At 45.3% G+C, this 24,442-nt stretch overlaps 1 protein-coding gene across 16 annotated transcripts in view; it reads left to right on the forward strand.

Moving 5' to 3' along the window:
• The window catches only part of Mical3 (microtubule associated monooxygenase, calponin and LIM domain containing 3), a 262,585-nt gene that overhangs the window by 210,142 nt on the left and 28,001 nt on the right, over positions 1-24,442 (forward strand). For 10 of the 16 annotated variants that reach the window (XM_058584101.1, XM_058584104.1, XM_058584100.1 and 7 more), the window contains 9 exons: positions 8,054-8,304; positions 10,254-10,343; positions 12,296-12,433; positions 13,682-13,744; positions 17,341-17,454; positions 18,289-18,435; positions 18,926-19,008; positions 20,152-21,988; positions 22,544-22,638. In XM_058584101.1, coding sequence (XP_058440084.1) covers positions 8,054-8,304; positions 10,254-10,343; positions 12,296-12,433; positions 13,682-13,744; positions 17,341-17,454; positions 18,289-18,435; positions 18,926-19,008; positions 20,152-21,988; positions 22,544-22,638 — 2,818 coding nt within the window. The remainder of the gene's footprint in view (positions 1-8,053; positions 8,305-10,253; positions 10,344-12,295; positions 12,434-13,681; positions 13,745-17,340; positions 17,455-18,288; positions 18,436-18,925; positions 19,009-20,151; positions 21,989-22,543; positions 22,639-24,442) is intronic. The other 6 variants (XM_058584103.1, XM_046459889.2, XM_046459898.2 and 3 more) reach the window with 6 other exon arrangements.

The following is a 24,442-nucleotide window of genomic DNA, read 5'->3' on the forward strand; positions in this document are numbered from 1 at the left end:
ATTATAGGCCAGACTTATCCTGTGGGGCTTCTGGATCAGAGCCCTAGCTGCAGCCCCGGATGGGTGGAGGCTTCTGGTTGACCTTTCAAAATATTCGAATCAGATACTGGGCATTTTTTATCTAGCTGTGATGAAGGGATGTGTGGGGTTAAAGAAAGCAGTGCGGTTTTTTTTTTTTTTTTTTTTTTTAAGACCTCCGAATATTTCTCAGAAAGTGTTCATTGGGCAGAGCTGTGTTCAGCTATATCTCACCCCCCCGCCCAGGCATACTACAGACAAACTGGGTGAACCACTACTTGGGCTGACTCTGCAAACAGCCTTTTTGTGCATTTCGGGGCAGCCTTTCTCTTGGTACCCGCAGTTCTGAAGCTGTCACTAATTGCACATCATTGTCACATAGCTCTGCCTCTTATCCAGAGACATACCCTACCCTCCAATGCTCACAGAAGGGAGATCCACACAATGCCTGTGTTGCCAACATCACAGTGAGAAAGGGAGATCCCATACATCCAAGTACATTGATGAACCCTTAAGCAGACCTTGGGTCAGACATAAAATCAGTCAGCATCTCTACAGTGCAACAAATGCCCCCATTAGTTTAAACTCAAATTGAAAAAAAAAAAAAAAAAGCAAAGGCTGGGGAAGTGGAGAAGTGATTCAGCAGTAGAGTACTTTCCTAGCATCTGCAAGGCCTTTTAGAAAAAGGAAAAAAATTAAAATAGTAATAAGTCAGCTTCAGATGCCACACATAATGAAGAAAGTTGTCTCAGTGAGAGGCCCAGAGAAAGTAGCTATAGATTTTGTCTTCTCTAGGGAAAAGCAGTAATATGCAGGAAATGGGCCATGTGTTGTTTCCATCTTCTCTACAATACCAAACACAGAGTGAGGTGAGCTTTCAGCTCTTAGCCCTTCTTGATGACATGTTAGATTCGATGATGAGAAATGACTTAGTTTTAAGGTATTATCCAGTCAACCCAGGAACATACTTTTCACAGGTTCAGAGAACTCAACTCAGGCATCTGCTGTGGGAGACAGCATGGTTTGATATTTCAGAACATGGTTGAAAACATCAGAGATAAACAGATCTAGACTTGAAGCCCGGCTCTACCAATTACTGGTTGTGGGCAAGTTATTTAGCCTTTCTGTGCCTCATTTTTTCTCATCAGCAAAGGACATTGCCTCATAGGTTTATTTTGAAGATTAAATCAAATAAAGCCAACAGAATGCCTGGCACCCATTGGCTGCTACATCCAATGTCAGCATTTACTTTACTCTCTATTTTTTACCTTGTAGGTCCATTCACAATGCAGGTGTCCCTCTCTAGTTGGGGCAGGGCCAGGGACTCTTGAACTGGTTTTCTTAAAAAGAGGAATTAAATGCCAGAAATTGGGTTTGGCTCACTCACCCTGCCCTAGGGCATTGTTGACTTTCCATACATCATAACCACCCAGGGCGCTTGCTAAAGCACAGGTTGCTGGACTGAGTGCTGATTCCATGGATCTAGGGTAAAATCAAAGAATTTTCATTTTAAAATAGTTACCAAGGGGTGCTGTCATCAGGTAACCACCCTGTGAATTGCTGCTCTGAGATTTCCAAATTGCCATTATGATAAACATCTGGGGCATTTGATAAAACAGTAATGTAAAGGCCCTCTCATTCTAGTGTAGGTTGGTGTAGTGTAGGTTGAATGTCTGGTTTTAACAGGCATCCTAGGTGAGACTTTTTTTTTTTTTTAAGGTGAGTCTTAAAATCAGACTTATGGTTTAGTTCATACAAGTGGTAAACATCCTAAATCTTATCACAGACTCTGAACCCAGGTCTAAGTAGCTACCTGACCCTTCCTTGCAGGCAAGGTGGGAGCCTATCTTCTGGAGAACAGTCTAGAAATGGCATATGTATTTTTCTATATAGCAAGACCAGGTGACAAAAGAGGAAGGAGATCCAGCTCTATAATGTTCATTACCCTGACCCAAAGAATTTGCCACAGACAAGGAAGACAGTTGATGCAGTACCCATCTGCTGGCAACTTTAGTGTGTTCAGATCTGTGGTTCTAAAGTACTAATCAGTTAGTACTAGAGCAGACAGATGTGCTCTGGGATGGGACAGCCAAGGTCACAGAAGACTTCTCCAAAGTCATCAGCAGTCCAGTCCAAATGGGCCAACCCTCCATTAGAATAAGACCACAAAGAAAAAAGGTACTCCCTCAAGGTTGACAGGTTGACCATGAATACATGGGAATTCTTGCCCCCCCCCTCTCTCTGTATGTATGTGTGTGTGTGTGTGTGTATATATATATATATATATATATATATATGCACATACATATTCTTTTCTAGCACAGATAGTAACATGAGCTACCGCTGAGCAGGATGCTAGGTCGAGCACACATTAGATTTCCACCATGTGAAGATCACTGGGCAGTGTACATCTTCTCTAGACATCTGCTTCTGATGCTTTACTGTGTTCACACAGTTGTCAGGGTGAGTGGGAGCTAGGAGTGTGATTGAGCCAGAGAGCGTATTGCAGTCTCTCATTAGGAGAAGCTCAACTTAAAGAGTAAAAATTGTGATACCTGTTTCTCTCTGAAAACCACCCTGTAGCTTCAGGTGATGCCCCATGCAGAATTCTGCCTCGTGCACAATGGAGCCTGCCTTAGTTCCCATCCTTGCCTTTTCAAGGAAAATGTAGGCCACCAGAGAACAGGATCATGATCCATTTCCTGGGGTTGCCACCCTGACAGCTGCTAATACCAAAGCATTCTTGTGTTCTTGAAGAACCACCAAAGAGTGCACAACGTGGTGTGTGGTGTGGAGGCTGCTGGGAATCCTGAATCCTCTTCACACCAACCTCCTTAGGCTGCAGTTTCTCATTTTTAAAAATGGGGAAAATGGGCTAGGGCTGGGGTTCTGCAGTAGCCTACTTGCCTGGCATGTGTGAGGCACTGGGTTTGATTCTCAGGTGATGCCCCATGCAGAATTCACATATAAGTAAATAAAGTCTATCAACAACGTATATATATAAAATATATATATGGAAAATATAACCATATGTGATGGTGCATGCCTGTCATTCCAGTGACTTGGGAGGCTGAGGAAGGATCTTATTAAGTTCAAGGCCAGCCTGGGCAGCTTAGCAAGACTCTGTCTCAAAATAGAAAATAAAAAAGAATGGCAATGTAGCTCAGTGGTAGAGCACCCCTGGGTTCAATCCTTAGTACCAAAAAGAAAAACTGGGAAAAAATACAAGATGTGTATCCCTCATCTGAAACATTGGATTTCAGATTTCCAGGTTTTTCTATTTTGGAGTATTGGCATAGACTTTACCAGTCGTGCATCTCTAATCTAAAACTCTGAAATCTAAAACTCTAAAAGCCAAAACTTTTTGAACATCATGAAAAGTGCTCGAGTTTTAGCTTTTGAATTTTTGAGTTAGGGGACATTCAACCTTTCTAATAGTAGCTGTGCCCTAGAGTAGCTGAATAGCTAAGTGAGCAAATACAAAGGAAGTGCCTTTTAAAAAAAAAGAAAGAAAATTTACAATGATTTAAAAAAAAACAAAAACATCTTGGGATTGGGGTTGTGGCTCAGCACTAGAGCACTTGCCTAGTGTGTGTAGCAAAAAAAAAAACAAAATAAAAAATTTAGCAAAGAAATGCGACATGTTGCATGGCTATCCTCGGGGCTCAGTTGACCTTCAGTATTACTGTCCTTCACCATTATCGTTGTCCTTGGATCTTTCCTTCCTGACCACAGCAAAACCTTTGCTTAGCTCAGTTAAGTTGAGCAGACCGTGTCTTTTACAATCTAGTCCATGTGTTCATCAGTTTTGTTTCCTCCAGCCAGTCCCCTCAATTTCTCAAAGAGAAACTACCCGAGGGAAAACTTAGGGAAGGTACTTCAAGATGCATAATTGGATATATATTATCTCAGGGAGAATTTTTTCTGGATATTCTTTTAACTGAAAGGGTCAGCTCCTTTTGACCAGGCTTTGCCAAGGGGGATCCCAAGATATCTGTGATAGTTCTGAAATTAGGGAAAGCCTGCCTTGACCTTCCTGCTTGTGGTCCCTGGGCATTCCACCCATCTTGACTCTGCTAAGCCCTGTGATAAGTACTCCAGCAAACAAAGCAGCCCTGTCCCTGCTCTGAGAGAGAGTGCGGTTCTGGTGGAGAGACAGACCCTAAGCAACCCACAGGACACCATATTGTTACAGGACAAAAAAATGGATACCTGCTGTGAAGGAAAGGTTATCCTTTTTTTTTTTTTTTTTTTTTTTTTTTTTTGAACTAGGGGTCAAACCCAGGGCTTTGCACGAATGCAAGGCAGACACTTTGCCACTGAGCTTCATCCCAGCCCGGGAAAGCTTATCTTGATAACTAGATTTTCCAAGCCACATTTCTCCCAGGAAGCTGTATCCTTAGAATAGCTTTTTTTTTTTTTTTAAATCCTTTTTTTCCCAGAAGAAGGGAGATGTTAGTTGTATGTATTGCTTCCCCCCTATAAGAATCCTTTCCACTGCAAAATTTTCCAGGCTATAGTTCAAGGGATCTATTTCTCCTTCCTTTCCTCCAGTTTCAACAACCCAGGTCCAGAGAGATTCAGGAGTTGGGGTCAGCCAGAAAATGTAAAATGAGCCTTGAGATGCTGTAGTTACACTGCAAATCTTTCATGAGGTTAGGGGCCTGACCAGCCCCAGAGACTACCTTGAGTAGTAGTCTATGAAAATGATGGCATGGAAGGGAGCAGTTGACAGCACCTTTCAGATTTTCTCTGTCCTTTACATGGAGAGGGAGTCTGGTTAGCCTCCCTGGGATGTCCAGGGACAAGTAGCATTTTGCCTCTTGGAAGTGGGCTAAGCATGTAACTTATGAAGAAAGGCAAGGATTGAATTTTTTGCTTTCTTTCATACTCCATGCCTCACTTACTGCACTCCCACGATCATTGAGCTGTCGTAAAACCAGCCAGAGTGGCACTAATAGCTATAAGTGGGGCCTCATTGTCATCATCACAAGGGATTTATTCAATGCCTGCATTGTGCACAGTGCATCCTCATGACACTGCTTGGGGCAAGGACAAGGCTGTACTAAGGCCCCCTCTCCCAGGAAGCTGTAATATCGTTCCTTCCAGTCCACTAACTACTGAGGCAGCCTTAAACAAGTCCCTGGTTGCACTCAGCCTTGAGGAAGGGACAGCATGGCCTTCCCTGTGCCCACCAAAGATTTAAGATGAGCATAGAAGCCTCCTTATCCTTATTTTATCTTTGAAAGATGTGTAATGATATATTAATAAGAAAATAAACTAACAAAAACAGAGGTGTGGGGCAAACAATATATTTAGTCAACTTTTTGTTGCTAAGACCAACAGTGAGACAAGAACTACTGACAAGAACAACTCAGAAGAGGAAATTTTTATTTTGGCTTCAGAGGATGGTTTCAGAGGATTTGGACTATGGTTGACTAGCTCCAAGGCAAAAACATCATGATGGAAGAGAATGGCAGCCAGGAAGTAGTCTAGAGAAGAAGAGGAAGGGAACAGGGACAGACTCCCTGAGGTCACACCTCAGTAACCTATTTGAGACAGGACTTTACTAATTTACCAAGGCTTGCTGTGGACTTGCTACCCTTCTGTCCTAGCTTCCCAGGTACCAGTGATTACAGGCATGGGCCAAGTTTTTGTGTACTTTAACCTGCTACCTTCCAGCCCTCAGTCACACCACACTCTCATTCTACCTTACTTTATCATGATGTGTTTGCATCTTATCTGTCTTTGAGAATAAGGAGCTTTTGGGGATCACTTTTATGTTTCTGCACGTTTAACAAGTACATTAGAAGTAAAAGACAATAAATTTTAGTTGGATGAACGAATGAGTAAAGTGAGACTCACTGGAAGGACACAGCTTTTTATTTCTATATCCACTGGCTTAGCTTTAGTGAGTGCTCAAAAATGTTTATTGAATGAATGAATGATTGAAAAATTGTATAGCTAAATAAACAAATAGATGAATAGCTAGAGCCCCAAAGTATAATGCAAGCATGATGAAAGTCAATGATCCATCAGAACGTGCCTGAGGGGAGGTATTACAAGACATCCTGACAAATTAGAAAATCATGGCTCAGAGAGCATAAGTAATAAACTGAAGGTCACAGTAGCAAAGCCAATGTGGCATTGTGAGGAGTTAGGAGGCAAATAAGAGGGAATGAGGCCCAAGACCACCCTCACTTCTGACACCAGTCACAAATTCTGATGTGATGTGATGACCCTCAGGTTCAATAATTTGCCAGAAGGATTTACAGAACTCCCTGAAAGCAATTATACTCACAGTTGTGGTTTATTACAAGGAAAAGATGCAGTTTTAGAAACTAGCCAGGGGAAGATATACATATGGTAGACTGCAGAAAACTATGAAATTCAGGGCTTTTGTTGTTCTACCTCATAGAATCAGGAGAGCGTTGCTTCTTGGTGTTGATGTATGTCAGTACCCATCGAAGAATTCACCACCCAAGCCTGGCTGTTAGGAATTTTTATTGGACTCTATTACATAGGCAATGACTGATTGATAGTTCACATGTATCTCAGTCTCTAAGTCAACATATACCAAGTAACCCAGTACCCCCACCTGAAATCACATCTTTGGTCTCTCTTATATGACTGTCCCCCAGCTGACTTTGGGATGTGACCAGCCCTCAACTAGATCCCAATATTAGACTGTCTACCAAAGACCTCAATCAGTATAGTCCAGGGGGTCAGAATTTACTTCACAAGGACAAGGCTAGACCTCTCTTTGGATAAGATTCTTCCCCACATAGTACCAGAAGCATCCATGTTGAACGTTATTGTCTTCATCTGGGTCTGTTCACTGGCTTCCTCACTCTCAGACACAAATGAGCTATGAGAAAGTCTTCCCTGGATAGAGAGAGGACTGCACCTTAATAGGAAGCTGAAACTAAACCCACTTCATGCCTGATTTCCTCTGGAGCTTGGGGCTCTATCATCCAGAGTTTGGTCCAGTGCTTTATTATGAAAGCCACATTTTCTTCGATCCAATTAAGTATACACTTCTCACCACAGGCAAAGTCTCTACTGAAAAAGATTCTTTAGGAACTATCAGACTGTGAAACAGGCCTGGAAACTTCTCCATTTGAGCCCATACCACTGTGGGGGGTGGAATTTTATTCGTGTCCTGCCTGTTATACTGCTTCCTTCCCCAGGGCAAAGAGGGATCATCCTAAAGGGCAGTGGTCAGGTTCACATAAGTTTTGCACATAGCACTGCTTCTGTTGCAAGCTGAGCTGGCCTTGTTCTGTGAAGGATACAGATGTGGAGAATGTAGCAGGTTGTCAGGCATGATGATGACTGCAGGGGGTTGGGTCCTCTCCTGATGGTTTTTTTGCTTTAGCTGTGCAGTGGGCAAGGCATTTACTGCCTTTTTACCTTTGTGTTCCCCATAATATGCAGCTCCGGGATTGGCACATTGTGAGGTCTCAAGGAACACCATGAAATTGGATCTGCTGCTTCCTCCCCCAGCCCCTGCCCCAGCACATACACACACCCCACACTGATTGCAAGGCACTGTGTTTATTTCAGCCTCTTAGGGCACCTTCTCTTTCTCCCTCACACCTATGGTTCTCACAAAAGGCTCCTGACTGACCTGAATCAAGTTAGAACCAAGTTCTTCAAACCAAATGGTGGGTCAAGGTGAAAGAGGACTTTCTCTTCTCTCTCAATTCCAAGAGTTATGTGTTTATAGCAAAACAAGTCCACTGTCCCCTGCTGTGTTTCTCCAGGCCCTCTGTGAACACTTACCCAGTGGTCATGGTGTTTACTAGCCTGTTGTGCCCCACCAGGCTGGGCTTTTTGCTTGTGTGGGTCCATGTAAATGTTCACTTATAAATGTAATTCATCCTGCCCTATTTGTTACCCTCTTTCCATTCTTATGTTCCCTCCCGCTTGACAGGTGCTTTGCTGGGACATATTACCTCCAACTGTGGCACTGAATCTTCCCTTCTCAATTTCCTGGCATTCCCTCACTTGGTTTGTGTGGTTATCTTCATAGCAGTTCCGAGTCGGAAATGGAGGAAGAAGAGGAGGAGGAAGAGGAGGAGGAGCAGCTGCCCACTTCTGACCTGGGTGGTGTTCCTTGGAAGGAGGCTGTAAGGATCCACGCTCTTCTGAAAGGGAGGAGTGAGGAAGAGTTAGAGGCCTCCAAGAGCTTTGAGCCTGGGGAGGGAGAAGAGGAGGAGGAAGAGGAATATGAAGAAGAAGAGGAGGAAGAATATGACGAAGAGGAGGAGGAGTCCAGTGAAGGTCAGAAAAAAGTCTCTTCTCCTAACCCTGACCCTGTCCCTCTGAAATAATCTGTCCCATGTATGAGAGTGACAGGTGTAATTGGCTGGAGTCACATGGACACCTCCCACAGAGCTTCAAAATAATCCTTCCTGTTGCTCCCTGACCTTAGGTACAGGGACAGAGGAAGGATACCAAATCAGGCAGACAGGCCACTGTGGGAATAATGTCCCTGGTGCAAATTCAAATTTTTAATTGGAAGTAGAAAATATGGGCCAATCTAAGGATTTTGACTTAATTAACCTACTCATTCCTGTCTTCTTCTCATTTCCGCCCCCCAAGCCCTTTAGTTTCAGTTATAGACATTGATTGTAATAAAACAAGGGAATTTAACTTCCTAGAGGAATCCTTGATTTCTGATCTTGAGTAATGAAGACTGCTTTGAGCTAGATGCCCACCAGACAGGGTGCTGTCAGTGATACTCAGAATAACATTGTGGGAGGCTAGGGACATAACTCAGTTGGTAGAGTACTTGCCTTGCATGCACAAGGCCCTGGGTTCAAGCCCCAGCACCAGAAAAAAAACAAAACAAAAAGAACAGAATAACATTATGGGGCCAGAAATCCTGAAAAAGAGCATCTTAATTGCAGAATTCAGTCATCCTGGTTGGTTCTGAAATAATTCTCTTAAACTCAAGGGTTTTTTTCAATTTTGTCCCTCTCTCTGGCTCTATGTAACCTTGAGTGATGATGATGAACTTGCTGAATAGAAAGAGAGGGTCATTCTTTCCCAGCCCTAGCTGTACAGAGGTCCTGTAGGAGGTGAGGAAGGAAGCAGCACAGGTAGAGACCTGACTCCCCTGCGGAGGTCTTTACTTTCTGTCCTGGGGACTCAGAACCAACGGATGGGAGGACATGGGCCTTCTAATTTCTAAGCCCCAGTTTCTCCCCAGGAGTCAGAGGAACAGATTAAATTCTGAACAATGTGGGCACAGTGGAGTTGGTATATGATTGCTCTGCTGGGATTTATCTCTGCTTCTTCTGAAATTCGATGTGCTCACTACCCAGGCCCATCCCAGGGGCCATTTCCTCTGACACTGTAATATTTAAGCCCTTCACAGACAGGGCTGTGGTTCACAAGCCAGACCTGACACCTGTGCAGTTTAAGACAACTATAAAGAGGTGGTGAGGACAGGATAGCACCCTAATCATGAGACCCTGGACTTGAGTAGTCAGTGTCAGGGCACTTCCTCAGAAACTTCCCTGTGGAGTTTCTCTCCCTGTCCTTCTGCACTCGCCCCTCTGAAAGTGGAGACCAAGGCTGGACCAGGACTTACAAGGCAGTATGCTTTACAGCCTATACTCCCCGCCCAGTTTTTTTATGAGCCTTGAGTAGGTCTGTGCGAGAAGGAGCTAGGCCCTGGCTGGAGCCTGAGTTCTCTCATTCTGCCATGTCTGCGGAGCCACACTGGTCCAGAGTTGCCTCCATGTTCCCCTAATTAGAGGAGGTAGTTGGTGCAGGGGGAAGGTATTTTGTTTGCTTCATTATCTCTGTGTGATTATTATGCTTAATGACTTTTAGCTTCAACACAGCTTAGAGTCAGAGCTTTTTCCATTTTCAGGAGAGTTTAGCCCACTTTCCCCTTATGAAGACTAAGTTCTGGGCTTGGACTTAAATGTTAAGACCAAACTTATAGGGAATTGGGGCCTTAGCTAGATAAACACATACTAAAATATTCAGTCAAACTCTAGACATTTCCAGGTGGGAACCTTGTGTTCCCAGCCTGGAGTATGTCTTCTGAGCAGTGGACTTCCACACCTGTGTAGTCAGTGACAGGATGCTACTATCTTGTCACTGAAGATAACTCTGCTTTCTATTCTTTTTCCTCCTTTCGGTTCCCTTTTCTCTCCATTTGTCCCCCTGCGGGATTCTTGATGCTGCTTGTGGGTGTCTGGCTCCCCCTGCTGTAGAAGGGGAGTATTGCCCCTGGGACAGAGAACTCCTGCAAGGCCAGTGGCTCCAGCATCTCTCAAAGGAAGAAGAAACGGGTACTTGTAAAGGTACCCACTTCGCTCCCCTGCCCACCTTCTACCCTGGCTCCCTAGCAGCCATCCAAAATTTGCCTCCAAGAGCAGGTCCCACATGAAAAGATCTGTGCATTTTAGAGCTATGCTGCACATATCTAGCTGGTCACCTGTCTCTGGGCCCAGCCTTCCCAGACAAAGTAGAGAAGAGCATATTCCAGAAATGGAATATGGCCCCATTTCTATCCCTGTGGGTTTTTCTGCAATTTCTCCTTATCCAGTTAAGATTCAGTTTCTTCTCTAATGCAGAAAATCTTACAATGCGGCCACAGCTCTTCTGTCACCACCACCACAGGTGCCTTTAAACATTTCTCTGAGAAAGAAAGAAGTGCTGGCTTCATGCTGTTGATAAATCCCCAAGGCTGCATGTGGTAACAGGAAGCAGAACATTACTCAGGGAGAAGACTCACTCTCTTCCCTTGTTGCTTAGAAGGTAAAGAAAGGTCCTGCCTCTTTTCTTTTGACTTATCTTCCCCAGGCCTAAATCTGAGCTGTTTGGAGGTGTTGCTGTAATTCGGCCCTCTCCAGTACCATAAAGGCAGATAAACTGGCCTTGCAAATAGTCCTTCAGTCTATAGAGACCAGCAGCTCCAGTAAGGGAGCCCATGAGGGGCTAATACCCCACATTGATAGCATAGGTCAGCATCCACATTGGTGATCTTATTGGTTCTTCCAATCCAAATCAGAGGTTGTCACAAAACTAAAACCAGGTTGTCCAGTTAGATTATTGAAGGAAGGGGTGACATATACTCACAGATAGACACTGGCTCCTGCTAAGAACTGAAGAGTCCTTCAGATCGATGGCACCTGCTCTTGCTGCCTGAATAGTCGTCCTTCCTTCTGTAGTATCCCCTCCTTCCAAGTTGCTAGCTATTCCTTTATCTTAACCCAACCCCACTGTGTAGCATGATGCAAGCCTTAATGATAGGGATTTCACAAGGCAGGGACTGCATGCAGATTCCACAGGCTCTGTCAGCAAGAATAAGCTGAAAGGACTGCCTGTGAGTCTTCATTTAACTGAGAAACCAGGTCTCATGTCTAGAGGGATCAGTAGGATACCAAATGGAGTTTTAAGGAAAGGAGCTTTGATAGTTTTGATTGGGGGTGGGGGATGGGCAAAGAGGTGTGGGTCTCCTCCCTACCCCTAAACTCCTGGAGTTTGGGGACTTCACAATATAGAGTTGTGCTTCTTCCCTAAGCTGCTGCCTCCCCTAACTCCATCCTCCCCAACATCTGTGTCCCTGGCAGACCCAGCATGCAGCATGAGAAGATCTCTTATGGAAGGGGCTTTTTTCTCTCTAGTAGAAGCTCTTACTGCAGAAAACAAAAACTACAATATAAACATAGTACATTTTTGTCCTATGTGAGTTGTCTGGCTTGTGGCAGAATGGCACTGTCCCATCCCACCTTTCTGTTGTCACTTGACTGAAGTCTCAGAAGTGGTCAGCTTGGCAAGTGGTGGTAAGCACTTTGCTGTATAATCAACAGGGGCATAAATGGCGTGACCTAGAGGGCCTCATGCTGTGCTAGGTAATCAACCTGAGTTCTTATCACTCTTGGAGGAATGGCCCTTTAGAAGTCAGTTGTCATCTGCTTTTTCTCCACCTTGGCATTTGGATCCCTCAAAAATCATTTAGGATGAAAAGGGCAGCAGAATCTGCATTTGGAGTTGGAATGTGTGGTTCTCTTCACTGAAATTAATAGTACACATGAAGTTCAAAATGACTAATCCGAACTGAATGACTAGAAGTTACATGCGTGTGAGCACATGTTCTTGATTTTTACTTCTTTCTATTCAAACTGCTCCTGGCAAATACTGTAACTCTTCTTTCTGTTTCCTTTCCTGTGATGTTTTATCCCCTCCTTTTCTGTTTATTTTCTCCTTCTACCCTCCCTGTCATCTCCATCCCTTAAACCTGGCACATTAGCTGGGAACCACAGGCTACAGCAGATACTAAATCCAGCAGATCCCTTGGCGATCCAGGCTGATGTGCACTGGACACACATTCGTGAGAAAGAGGAGGAAGAAAGAATGGTCCCAACCTCTGAATCTTCCACTTCTAGAGGTAACTGCTTCAAGACCCAGGATCCCATGTGCTGCTGTAGAGGACCTTTCTGCTAAGACCAAAGCCTCCCATTTTGATCAAAAGTAGAACCCAACAAAACATTACATTTTCTGCTGTTAACCCAGACAAGTGTCCTTGACTCTCATTTGAGGATATGTAAAGTTCTCTATGGATTAAGAGGTTGCAGGCTCCTTCTCCAGTAATGCAAAATAATAAACTGAATTTGACCTGGGGAAAAAATGAGAATTCACTTCCTGTCCCCCATATTTCTCGGCTGGGGTCTTCTTTGCCCACTCTATAGAACATGCTGGTGCTTTCCTCATGGAGTGTGTCTGAGTGTGACTGTGTATGACAGGAGGAAGAGAGGGAAGCATATTTAGAAGTAAAATTAAGAAGAGATATATATCAGGGAGGTTTCTAAATTCACTGCATTATTTTCAACTCCAGGTTTTAGGTGAGTTGGTCTGTGTTTCCCAATAAGATGAAAACGTACCTTATTCAGTGGTTTTTGTTTTGTTTTACTTTGTTTTGTTTTGTTTTCTTTGTTTTGAGACAGGGTCTCACTATGTTGCTCAGGCTGGTCTCTGACTCCTGGTCTCAAGTGATCCTTCTGCCTCAATCACCCGAGCAGCTGGGCTCCAGGTGCATGCCACTGCACCTGGCCTCTGGCTTCTTTTAAGGAATACCAATAATAGAAAACAAAGGACTCTGTTGAAGGATTCATTGACTGCATATCATTCCTCTCAGCTACCCATCTTCCAATATGGACCCTTGGTCATCACCTCTGTCTGGCTCATGTAGCTTCACATATTCTTTGTGCCTATTATAGGCCACACACCCTTCAAGGCTCTGGTTATACAAAAGGGATTCTTCCTTGCCCTCGTGAAACTTAGCCTTTAATGCACTTTTTATCCTTCCAGCCCCCAACTCTTCCCTTGTAGGTAAGACCAGCCTCTGTTAACAGCTTTTGCAGAACTTTAGATACCCAGAAGCTATGCTGAAGTTGATGTGAGAGCCCCCGCTGACCAGGGCACCTGACTGACCTACGGCATTGACCAGGAGCATCCTGCAGCCTCCCTTGGGTTTTCTCTCAGGATAATGGCGGATCATTACCCCTCATCCATGCCAGACAGACCACTCTCTGCTCAGTTTCTTTTCTGTTTTGGACTTTAGGAATGACCACAGCTCTCCTCACTGGGAATGCTTACTGCTGTGTAACTTTGTATTTATCGTCTGTTTTAAATTCAGTGCCTGGCCTTCCTTCCATACGCCGTGCAGCAGTGCAGGCCTGGCTGGAGACGGTCTCTGGAGGTAGTCGGTGATGTTTGATCTTTTCCCACTCACCATAACCTTTCTCTTTAGGCAGCTCTGCTGGTGCCTTAACACTAGAACTCTGGTCCTGTCGCTGGTGCATGCGAGGGTGGAGCCAGAGGCGGGCGGGGGCACATGCATGCCTCACTCAGGCAGCCCATCCTTGCATGGACCAGAAGTGCATCCCACATTCTACAGGGCAGATTGGAGGAGAACATTAGTGGAGACAGAACTTGTTCCATTAATAGAGGTTGGATACAATAACCAAAGCTAAAGGAACCTTTTTTAGCACTGAGGTTTAAGTATGTAAAAAAAATAGGTAGTAATTGAGTATGAAAACAGAGGAATCAAAATAAAATTCCACAAACCTACCAAAATATCACAGAAGGAAACAGTCAAGACTCAGGGGCAGAGGGCATTTACAAGAATTATCAGAGAGGAGGGGAGGGCAAAGGACTGGTATTATACAGCTAAGGGAAGAGGGTACAAGCAGGACATACTAAGCTACAGGTGTCTCTTCAGCTATTTATGCCACGAGATAATTGGCAAACCTTAGTTGTCTTTCCTAAATTTTTTCTGGAAACATTTCCAGTGAGGGGGTCTACGTGAATTTTGGGCAGGCTGTTCTTTTCATTGCAGGATGTTTATCCTTGGCCTCTGCCCTCCAAATGTTGTACTGTCTCCATTCCCAGCCTAGTCGTATAACAACCAAAGACATACACATATTTTCCAACACTGTTAAAAGGGGAGGCAGCATTGCCTGCTGTCTGAGGAATATGGCCTTAGCAGTTGCATCCAGGATGGGCAGGACTGACACACATGGATCTTAACCACCAGGCTCTTACCATTCCAGCCTATTGTCTTCACCAGCAGTAGGAAAAATAGATAAATGTCAGGAGTAATCTTCCCATTGTATAAGAGAAAGAATGCCATCGGGTGTCTGGTTCAGCTGGCCCTGAGCCATCAGCCCTCGACATAGGAGCTGCTGAGAATTTCTAGTTAGTGTGCATACATATGACAGAGGGATAAGGTGGAGGAAGGGGCACTTCCCAGCTGCCACCTGAAATAAACAGCAATTCCTGGCTTTTGTAGTGTGTAACTCATCAACTTGTGTGGCCGCTTCTATCACCCTGCACTTCATCTTAACCTAGATTCCATTCGCCAGTTTCATTGCTCAGGCTGCGTCTCCTTCAGCATCTGCTACTGCTGCATTGATAGTTCTCCCATGTTTATTTTTTGATGTATGTGATAATTGTTCTTTTCAAGGTACTGCAAGAAGTATAGAACCTTACCCTTCTGATTTGACAGTAGAGGTTTCTTAGTAGAAACTCCAAGTAGGAGAACCACATGAAGGACCAAGGGATCGGGACTGGGACAGACCAATCCAGGGAATTGGGGCAAGCTGGGGAGTTCTATGGAGTGGTCTTTGTGCTTGCTTCCAGCCTACTTGCCAGCAAAAGTATATCAGTGTCTCTTCTACCACCTAAATGCTAGGCATTCACATATTTGTTCAAGCAAATAATGTTAGTCACAAAAGACACTCCCCCCCGCCCCCCGCTTACCAGATAGGCCCAGATTCTGTTCCCACTGATCTATTTGGAGTAGGTTTGGTCTTTATGTGGTATAGTGCAATGATGAGCAGACTTTCCAAGTATAAAGCTCAATTTGAGAAGGGGCCTAGAGGACATTGGTGCTTTTAGATAGGCTTTTGTTTGTGCCTCATAAATCCCATTCCCTGGTGTTTGGTGAACTATCTTCCATCAGTGGCCAAAAGCAATGTGATTGCTCAGACCTATAGAAGCAACTGAATAGTTTTTCCCTAGAAAATGTTATCATCCCAGGAGAGAGTACCTTGGCATTGCCAGCTTGCTGGTTGCTCTGGTGTCTAGAGGGAAGGGCTTGGCATTCACAGTTCACCAGCCTAGAACTTACTCTGGACAGTATCCACCATCCCTGGAATGCCTGTCTGCTCCATTCTAAACCTCTTTCAACAAACTAAATTTGAACCACTATCTTAAAAGTTATGCATAAAAAATAAGTACACAGCTTAAGGAATTTTTTTTCCCTATACCGCAGACTTCATCCAGGAACACTTCACCACTGAACTACATCCCCATTCCTTTTAGATTTTTATTTTGAGGCAGAGCCTCACTAAGTTGCATAGAGCCTGGCTAAGTTGCTGAGGCTGGCCTTGAACTTGTGTTTCTCCTATCTTACCCTCCCAAGTCACTGGGATTACAGGCATATACCACTGCATCCAGCTCAATTTAAAGAATTATTAAGGAATAAAACTCATGTAATTGCCACATTATCAGCAGTTTCAAAGGGGCTGCTCAAACTGTTTCAGCACATTGCTTCTTGACATCCTATCACTAGACTGCAGTCACTAGTTTGGTCTGTAAAGAAGAAAACTTCATTTTAGGGCATATGGCTATTATGTGTTCTATCCTCTCTCATTTTCAATTCAGCTTTTTTAAGAAATTTACCTGAGTTTAGCACTCCCATACCTTAGACATGTAATTAATTTTGTGTATTCTTTTCCCTATTAAAAAAAAGTGGGGAGGATTTACCCTATTTATTTATTTTTTATTTAAGGAATTTACCCCAGCTGTGCCACAGCCAGTTCCTCTACTCCTTCCCCTACCTTGGGCCTGGAGGGGCTGAGGGGGGCCGGGCAGGTTGGACTCAGGCTTATATGCAAATCGAAGCATAACTTTGTTTCTTGAAATTAACCCCTTGGGGAATGACTGAAGGGTGGTTGTGCTTGGAACCCTAGAAGGAGCCCTGAGGACCCCTGGCAGATGGGTGCTATCAGTCTCAGGGGACTGTCTCAGAATCCTTGAGACAGTACTTGTTGCTTTCCTCACTGCTCTCTCTTACAGTCCACTGTTCGTGCAGGTGCAGATTCCTAGTATGCAGAGTTGGGATGCGTGGTGTGTGTGTTTAGGGGCTGGTTCCTTAGGAGAAATGAAGTGATTGAGTGCCTTGCTTCATTTTGTAGCACCAAAGGGCTATTCTTGACTCCAAAAAAGGAACTTTACAAATCTCCTCAGTTCTTCTCCCTTGTTCTTTAACAAAGTATTTCTCTCTAAGTTATCACAAGAAAAGCTGCAGCTTCTACCAGTGGGAAGGGTAGGATCCTCTCCCTCAAAGGTAGAGGGAAGAAACAATCCCTCAGATTGTATCATTGTGAGAATTAAATGACCCCTGACTTCAGAGGTAGTTAGGAAAGTATCTAAACTTAAGCACTGATAGCTGGAAGCTAGTGTTACTGCTGGAGTTTGATTTAGGTGCCTGTTGGGCCTAGGCAGTGACATTTTACCTCTGACCATCTTGGACTTGAGACTGTTAAAGCAAACAGTCTATGGGAAAGAGGGAACCTGGCCAGGCCTTCAGCTGCTCTTTTCCTTCTACTTGACCCTACTCACATTGAAAAATGGCCTGGGCCCTCCTCAGTACCCACACTGCTTTTGGAGCACTCCCCACGTCCATCCAAGTGGATTTCTCTCTTCTCCAGTAACCCGTCTTTCTCCTGCATAGACATCCTTTTTCTGTCTTGTCTTTTCTTCCTTTCCTGGAATACCTCTGCCTTACAGCCCCATTGGATGAGAATGACCTGGAGGAAGATGTGGACTCGGAGCCAGCAGAGATAGAAGGGGAGGCAGCAGAGGATGGGGACCCTGGGGACACTGGTGCTGAGCTGGATGATGGTATGGGGCCCCAGCCTCCCTCTCCACTATGGACACAACCTGTTTCCCATAGGGGGAATGGCCTGAGTGGTTAGAACTTAAGAATGTTCAAGAAAAATCTACTTTAAAGCAAAAGCTCAAGGGAGTCAACTGTTTGGCTCCCTGGGTGATTCTCTGTTCCATCAGTGACTTACACTTGTTTTGTTTCACCCACCCAGAAGCCAATCTCCTGTGTAGCCTGTGTGAATTGAGTTGTGGTTGAGAGCTGAGCAAATTTCAGACTATTCAGGGCCTTTAATCCATTAGATGCCCTTTGGCATTGAAAGACAGGGACATTGTAAATAATTTTAAGAATTGTGTCTCATTGGGCAAAAAGGAACAGGGACTAGGCTGGACAGAAATGAGAATAAAAGTTGAGGTTAAGATCATGAGGGATTATAGATGTAGTCTATGGTCTGGGCTGAGGACTGGTGAAATAACAAGAAAGATAAGTCCAGAAAGCAAGGCCCGCTTTTCCGCAGGTGTAACCCAAGCTTTTCTTCCTGTCATGCCTTCATATGTCATGGTGCTATTTTGAAAAGTAAGTGGAGCACCACAGGTTTCAATGAGACCCCACACTACAGAGGGCAATGTACCTTGCTTCAGGAGAGTGCTTTGGCTGAGTCTCTTGGAAGCATTCTCAGAAGGCAAGGTCTGTTGCTGAATAATAGACAGGGCTCACCATCACAATCCAGACCTTGCACCACTGTGCACATGTGTCCATCCAACCATTGGGCCATGAGAGTAAGAGATAGAAAAGGAGTGTGGCCTGGCTCACGATTTGTGCCAATTCGTGTCCCTTCCTCCCTCCACTAGATCAGCATTGGTCTGATGACATCCCATCAGATGCTGAAATGGAGCTTCGCTTGCGACGCCACCCTGAAGTAGAAGCAGAGTTAGAGCTGAGGGTAATAGAAAATGAGGAGGAAAAGCCATCTGCCTTACCAGTGCAACAAGAAGGAGGTAGGTCTACTGCTACCAGCAGGAGTCAGCAGCTTCCAGAATGCCTATAGAAGCCACAGGGCAGGCTGGGTGGCACAGAGTCAGGGCTTTTAGTTGGCCCAGGGCTCCACTCCTCCTCCTGCTCTTCCTGTCTGCCCTGCAAATGACTGCAACCAGCAGTTCCTTTCCTTATGTTGTTTGGGATCATGAAAAGGTAGAAGGTCCATCTCAAAGCTTGGGACCCAGATTGTACACACAAAGGATTACTAGTTCTTGGGGAAGTGAATTCCAGGAGTCCTCTCACTCCTGAGATGTGTTTTTTCTAGACCAGCCTGAGTACAGACCCAGGGACACAGCATGCATTGGTTCAGCTAAACCTCTGCTCTCCCTGCCTCAGCAGTCAACTGGATGTAGTATGATGCCCTCCACAGAACTTCCTGGGGGCCCTCTTAGTGTGAGTGGGGCTGGTGGGATGGTTTCCTCTTTTAAATCCTGTGTCCCTTCTTTTCAGGTCCTTCTCAAGTCTCCAGCCCCATCCAGTCCCCTCAGGAACAAGCCATTCTTTCTACCCCAGCATCCAGCCACATAGCAGAAGTAAGTATTGGGGGCTCACTGTGAGGGACAAGGGACTGATGGAACTCCTGTCTTTGGGCCCATGGTGTGAGCCCCTCAAGAAGTGGAGGTGAAGTAAACTACTACCCCCCATTCTGAGGAAAATTACATATTTTTCAGTCCTTGTGTTAAGTGGGGCTGTTGATTATATAATAGGAGTGGCCTTGGGATTCTAACTCAGTCTTCTTGATGTATGGACAGATTTATTTTTAAATTAAAGTCATATTTATAGGATCATGTGTTTATTATAATAGATATATTTTTTCTTTATGTTAAAATAAATGTATAACTATTTAAATACTGTCTGGAGGACAGATCAGGGTGGTAGGCCAAGACACTAGACCTAGGTTTTTGGATTATGGCAGCATGGCATCATTCAATGATTTTCTTTTTTTTTTTTTTCTTCACTGTACTGAGGGTGGAACCCAAGGCCTGACACATGCTAGACAAGCACTTCTCTACTGAACAACATCCCCAGACTTTTGTATTATTATTATTTTATTTGGAAATAGAGTCTCACTAATTTACCGAGGCTATCCTTGAACTTTGAATTTTCCTGCCTCAGCACTACTCTGCCTCCCACCCAATTAGAAGTATGTTCCACTAGCGATTTAGTGATTTTTTTTCTGCGAAACAAGAGCTTTATTTTACTGAGATGCTAAGATAGGGCTATAATAGACTCTGTGTGCATCTTTAAGCTTCCTGGGAAAGGCAATGTGATTATAAAACATCTACACATAGTAGCTATTTTAAATCTTACAGTGCTGGCCCCTGTGATGGCATGTCAGGGATCTTGGAGCTTTAGAAACTGCTAGTTGGGGTGAGAGCCAAATTCATTAGTGTTTTTCTGCCATTGTTCATTTCAGTGGACAGAGAAAGTAGGATGTGTTTGAGAGGAACCAAATCCTGAAAGCTCAGACTATTCAAACTAAGAGGGGTTCTAAAAATTTGACAAATAGAGCAGAAAATGAGGAAGTTTTTCCTGGAGCCATTTGAATCATACATAAAACGATAGAGAAATTTATTTCAGCATACACAGGCCCTTTGAGAGGAAAATTCCATAAAGAATGTTGTTGACCATGAAAACATTCACTTCTAAGCAGCTTCTGTCTTCCCTTTCTGTAGGGACCCCAAACCCCACTTGCCTCTGTTGCCACCAAGATGAAATCCCCTGAGGAGCGCTTTTTCCCTGACCCTCTGCTCCCCAAAGAGAAGCCCAAAGCTGAAGCTCCCCCGGATCAGAAGACTGCAACCCCTCCCATCCGGTCACAGCCTGTATCTCTGCCAGAACCAAGGACACCTACCTCACCTGTGAGCTCACAGTTTGTGGCTCAGGTGGCCCCTTCTGCATCCCCTTCCACCCAGCTCCCTATTTGCTCCCAGCCTCAGCCTTCCTCAGAGGCCACCATCCCATCCCCCACTGAGTCCCCCATACGCTTCCAGCCTGTTCCAGCCAAAGCTTCTACCCCTCTGGTCCCCTTACCTGTGAAGAGCCAAGCTGATCCCAAGAACAGACTGGACAGCCCTCTTGCTGTGGATGAAGCCCTGAAACGGAGTGACCTGGTGGAGGAGTTTTGGATGAAAAGCGCTGAAATCCGCCGCAGTCTGGGACTCACACCTGTAGAGCGAAAGAAAGGGCCTGAGCCCAGCTTCCCCTCACCTGCCTTCAAGCCAATATCCCTAAAATCCTTTTCAGTTGAGAAGTCCCCTCAGGATGAAGGACTTCATCTTCTGAAACCTCCATCTATTCCTAAAAGGCTGGGCTTGCCAAAGTCAGATGGTGAGCAGCCCTCCCTGCTGACTCCCAAATCTCCATCTGACAGAGAGCTGAGAAGCTCCCATGAAGAGCGGAGGGATCTATCCAGCAGCTCTGGCCTGGGCCTTCATGGGAGCTCCTCAAACATGAAGACCTTGGGCAGCCAGAGCTTCAACACCTCAGACTCCACCATGCTCACCCCACCTTCAAGCCCACCGCCACCCCCACCCCCAGATGAGGAGCCCGCCACCCTCCAAAGAAAGCCCTATCAGATATTTGAGCATAAAGAAACTGAGCCAAAATCCTCCATTATCCCACCTCCTCCACCTGCCACATTTATGCGGCCCCCACGAGAGCCTGCCCAACCCCCCAGGGAGGAAGTGCGGAAGTCATTTGTAGAGAGTGTGGATGAAATCCCCTTTGCTGATGATGTGGAGGACACCTATGATGACAAAACTGAGAACTCAAGTCTGCAGGAAAAGTTCTTCACACCCCCTTCCTGCTGGACCCGCCCAGAGAAGGCCCTCCACCCACCCCTGGCCAAAGAGAATGGACGGCTGCCTTCTCTGGAGGGTAGTGCCCAGCTGCAGAAGAGGGGACTGCCCTTGGTCTCTCCTGAAGCTAAGGAGCTGGCTGAGGAACGCATGCGAGCCCGGGAGAAGTCTGTGAAGAGCCAGGCACTGAGAGACGCCATGGCCAAGCAGCTGAGTAGGATGCAGGAGATGGAGATGGCAGCTGGGGCCTCCAGGTCCCGCAAGGCTTCCTCAGCACCCTCCCAGAGCAAACAACTTTTGATGGAATCCTCCAAACCCCCAGGTCTCAGAGGCTCTGAGGAGCCTACTCTGAAGCATGAAGCCACTAGTGAGGAGGTCCTCTCCCCTCCATCAGACTCAGGGGGCCCAGATGGTTCTGTCACCTCTTCTGAGGGCTCCAGTGGGAAGAGCAAGAAGAGGTCATCCCTCTTCTCCCCCCACAGAAACAAGAAAGAGAAGAAGTCCAAAGGGGAGGGCCGACCCACAGAGAAACCCAGCTCACGCCTTCCAGAGGAAGCAGCCACCAAACCCAAGTCCTTGTGGAAGTCAGTCTTTTCTGGGTACAAGAAGGACAAGAAGAAAAAGGGCGACGAGAAGTCCTCCTCCAGCACCCCATCCAGCGGAGCTACTGTGGACTCTGGCAAGCACAGGATGTCTCCTATTGTAAGAGCAGGTACATCAGCAGCAAAGAGACCTTCATAGGACAGAGTGTAAGGGGTACATTCTTGGGTCATTTTGTTGTTCTCAAAAGATCCACTTTCTTTTTTTTTTTTTTTTTTTGAAAGCAAGTTTTATTTAAAAAAAAAAAGATCCACTTTCACATGCTGATGGCCCAAAGGTTCTTAAGAGACGGGAACTGAACCATGAGTGCCCTGAGCATTTTCCTGCCTCATAAAATAACTCTAAAATCAGCTTGAAATTAGATAGGGTAGTCTTTGGAAGTTGGTACCCTTCCTAAAGTCACATTACCCCCAAAATGGGCCTGCTTTTGAGTGGGGCAGAGGGCATTGCCTGGTGGTCCCAGACAGGTGTCCAGAGTTATTGTCTCTTCCAAGTGGCTCTGTCCCTGAAGGAATAAGCATCAGAGCCCAAGCTCATTGCACCCCAATGTAAGAGGAAAATCACTTAAACTTGAAACCAAACCTCCAGCTGATCTGCCCCAGCTGCTCGAATGAGCATGGAAGTCAGTGTTGTCACTGCCCTCACTCTGCCTCTTTTTACCTCACAGAGCTGCAGCTCCGGCGCCAGCTGAGTTTCTCGGAGGACTCAGACCTCTCCAGTGATGACATCCTTGAGAGGTCCTCCCAGAAGTCCAGGAGAGAGGTGGGTGGGTCCATTCGCTGGAAGGACTTTGGCAGGCTGGCGAGTCTTGGCCTCTGGTAAGGTAGAAAACAGGGAAAGCCAATCTAAAACCAGGGTGGAGAGTGAGTGCATTTCTATGATTCCAGCAGGCAGACAGTGGAATGCTGATCCCGGACCAGGGTCAGAAGAAGAGCCACAAAAGTCTTTCCTCAGGCCTTTTAAAGGGGAGAGAGGTATTTGCTTTCCTGGCAAGCGTTCCCTCATTCAGTTCCTGTGAAGGAAGCTGGAGATATTCCACATGGAAACCTTTATGTTGCCTTTAGGAAACAGCCAGGCACTGTCTATTCTTTCTCTCCTCAGCAATCCATGCAGAGCAGTATCTGTCAGGATCCAGGCAAGGGGACAAGGGTTGCTCACACTCCAGGGTCATAGAGGCTGGGATAGAGCACCAGGCAATGGAACAGGAGGTGGGACCAGGTTGCTTACACAGGAGTGGGCCTCATCATCCTGCCTGCTTGGTAGATTTGTTAATTAGAGGAGGGTTTTGTTTGTTTGTTTGTTTGTCTGTTTTCCTGTTTAAGAACTGATCTAAGAAACTGACTTGGGTATGTGTCAGGTCTGACATGGGCTCTCTTGCTGCTCCAGAACTTAGGAAGTATGGCCACTCAGGTCTCCTAAGAAGCAAAGTTCTCTATATACAAAGTCCCTTCATCACTGGCTTCCTTTGGTGTTCATTTAGTTTTTTGTTGTTGTTGTTGTTGTTGTTGTTTGTTTTGTTTTCCAGGAGTCTTATAGCTTTGTCTCAATACAGTGAAGTTGGAGGAGGGAGAACCAGAGAAAGTTCTAGTGGGGCATCTATGTGACAACAACAGTGTTTATATGGGAACTAAGATCCATAAAGGCCTCAGCAGCAAGACAAGGGCAGTGATGCTCTGTGTGAGCCCAGCTACATCTTGCCCTCTGTCTAAGACAGAGCTAGACATCACCTTTCCAGGGGTAATAGCCCTGCTGCCCCTTACCTCCCTTTTTGAATAAAAATATACCCAGAATATCATGTGCTTTTTTATGTATATATTTTTAGTTGTCGATGGACACAATATTTTATTTATTTATTTTTATGTGGTGCTGAGGATCGAACCCAGTGCCTCATGCATGCAAGGCAAGCACTCTACCACTGACCTACAATCCCAACCCTCATGTGCTTTTCTGACAAGGCCTTTTGGAACTTTGGCTTGAGTCCCTTTTCATCAAAAACTTTAAACTGGTAGCCAGTACACCAACCAGAGAAGACCATGGTGGTTCTGTGCCTCTCTGTGTACCAGTTCACAAAGATACCTTCTGAAGCCTGCTTCCAAGTTCCTCCTCCCAGCCTGATTCAGTTCTTAATTACTTGGAAAACTGAGCCAGACACAGTGGCACAACCTATAATCTCAACAACTTGGGAGTCTGAGGCAGGAGGATTGCAAGTTTCAGGCCAGCTCAGCAACTTAGGCCCTTAGCAACTTGGTAAGACCCTGTCTCAAAATAAAAAATTAAGAAGGTTAGGGATGTAGCTCAGTGGTAAAATACCTTAGGCTCAATCCCAAGTACCAAGAAATAATAAATAATATTAATAATAACTTGTCAAGCCCAAAGTTGTTGCACATGCCTATAATTCCAGGAGCTTGGGAAGCTAAGACAGGAGGATTACGAGTTCAAAGCCAGCCTCAGCAAAAGAGAAGTGCTAAGCAATTTAATGAGACCCTGTCTCTGTAGGGCTGGGGATGTGACTCAGTGGCTAAGTTCAATCTCCAGTACCAAAATAATAATAATAATAACTTGGAAA

Source organism: Marmota monax, unplaced genomic scaffold (genome assembly GCF_021218885.2).
Source record: "Marmota monax isolate L192 unplaced genomic scaffold, Marmota_monax_Labrador192_F-V1.1 WCK01_AAM20220418_F8-fsc00163, whole genome shotgun sequence".
Classification (NCBI taxonomy): domain Eukaryota; kingdom Metazoa; phylum Chordata; class Mammalia; order Rodentia; family Sciuridae; genus Marmota; species Marmota monax.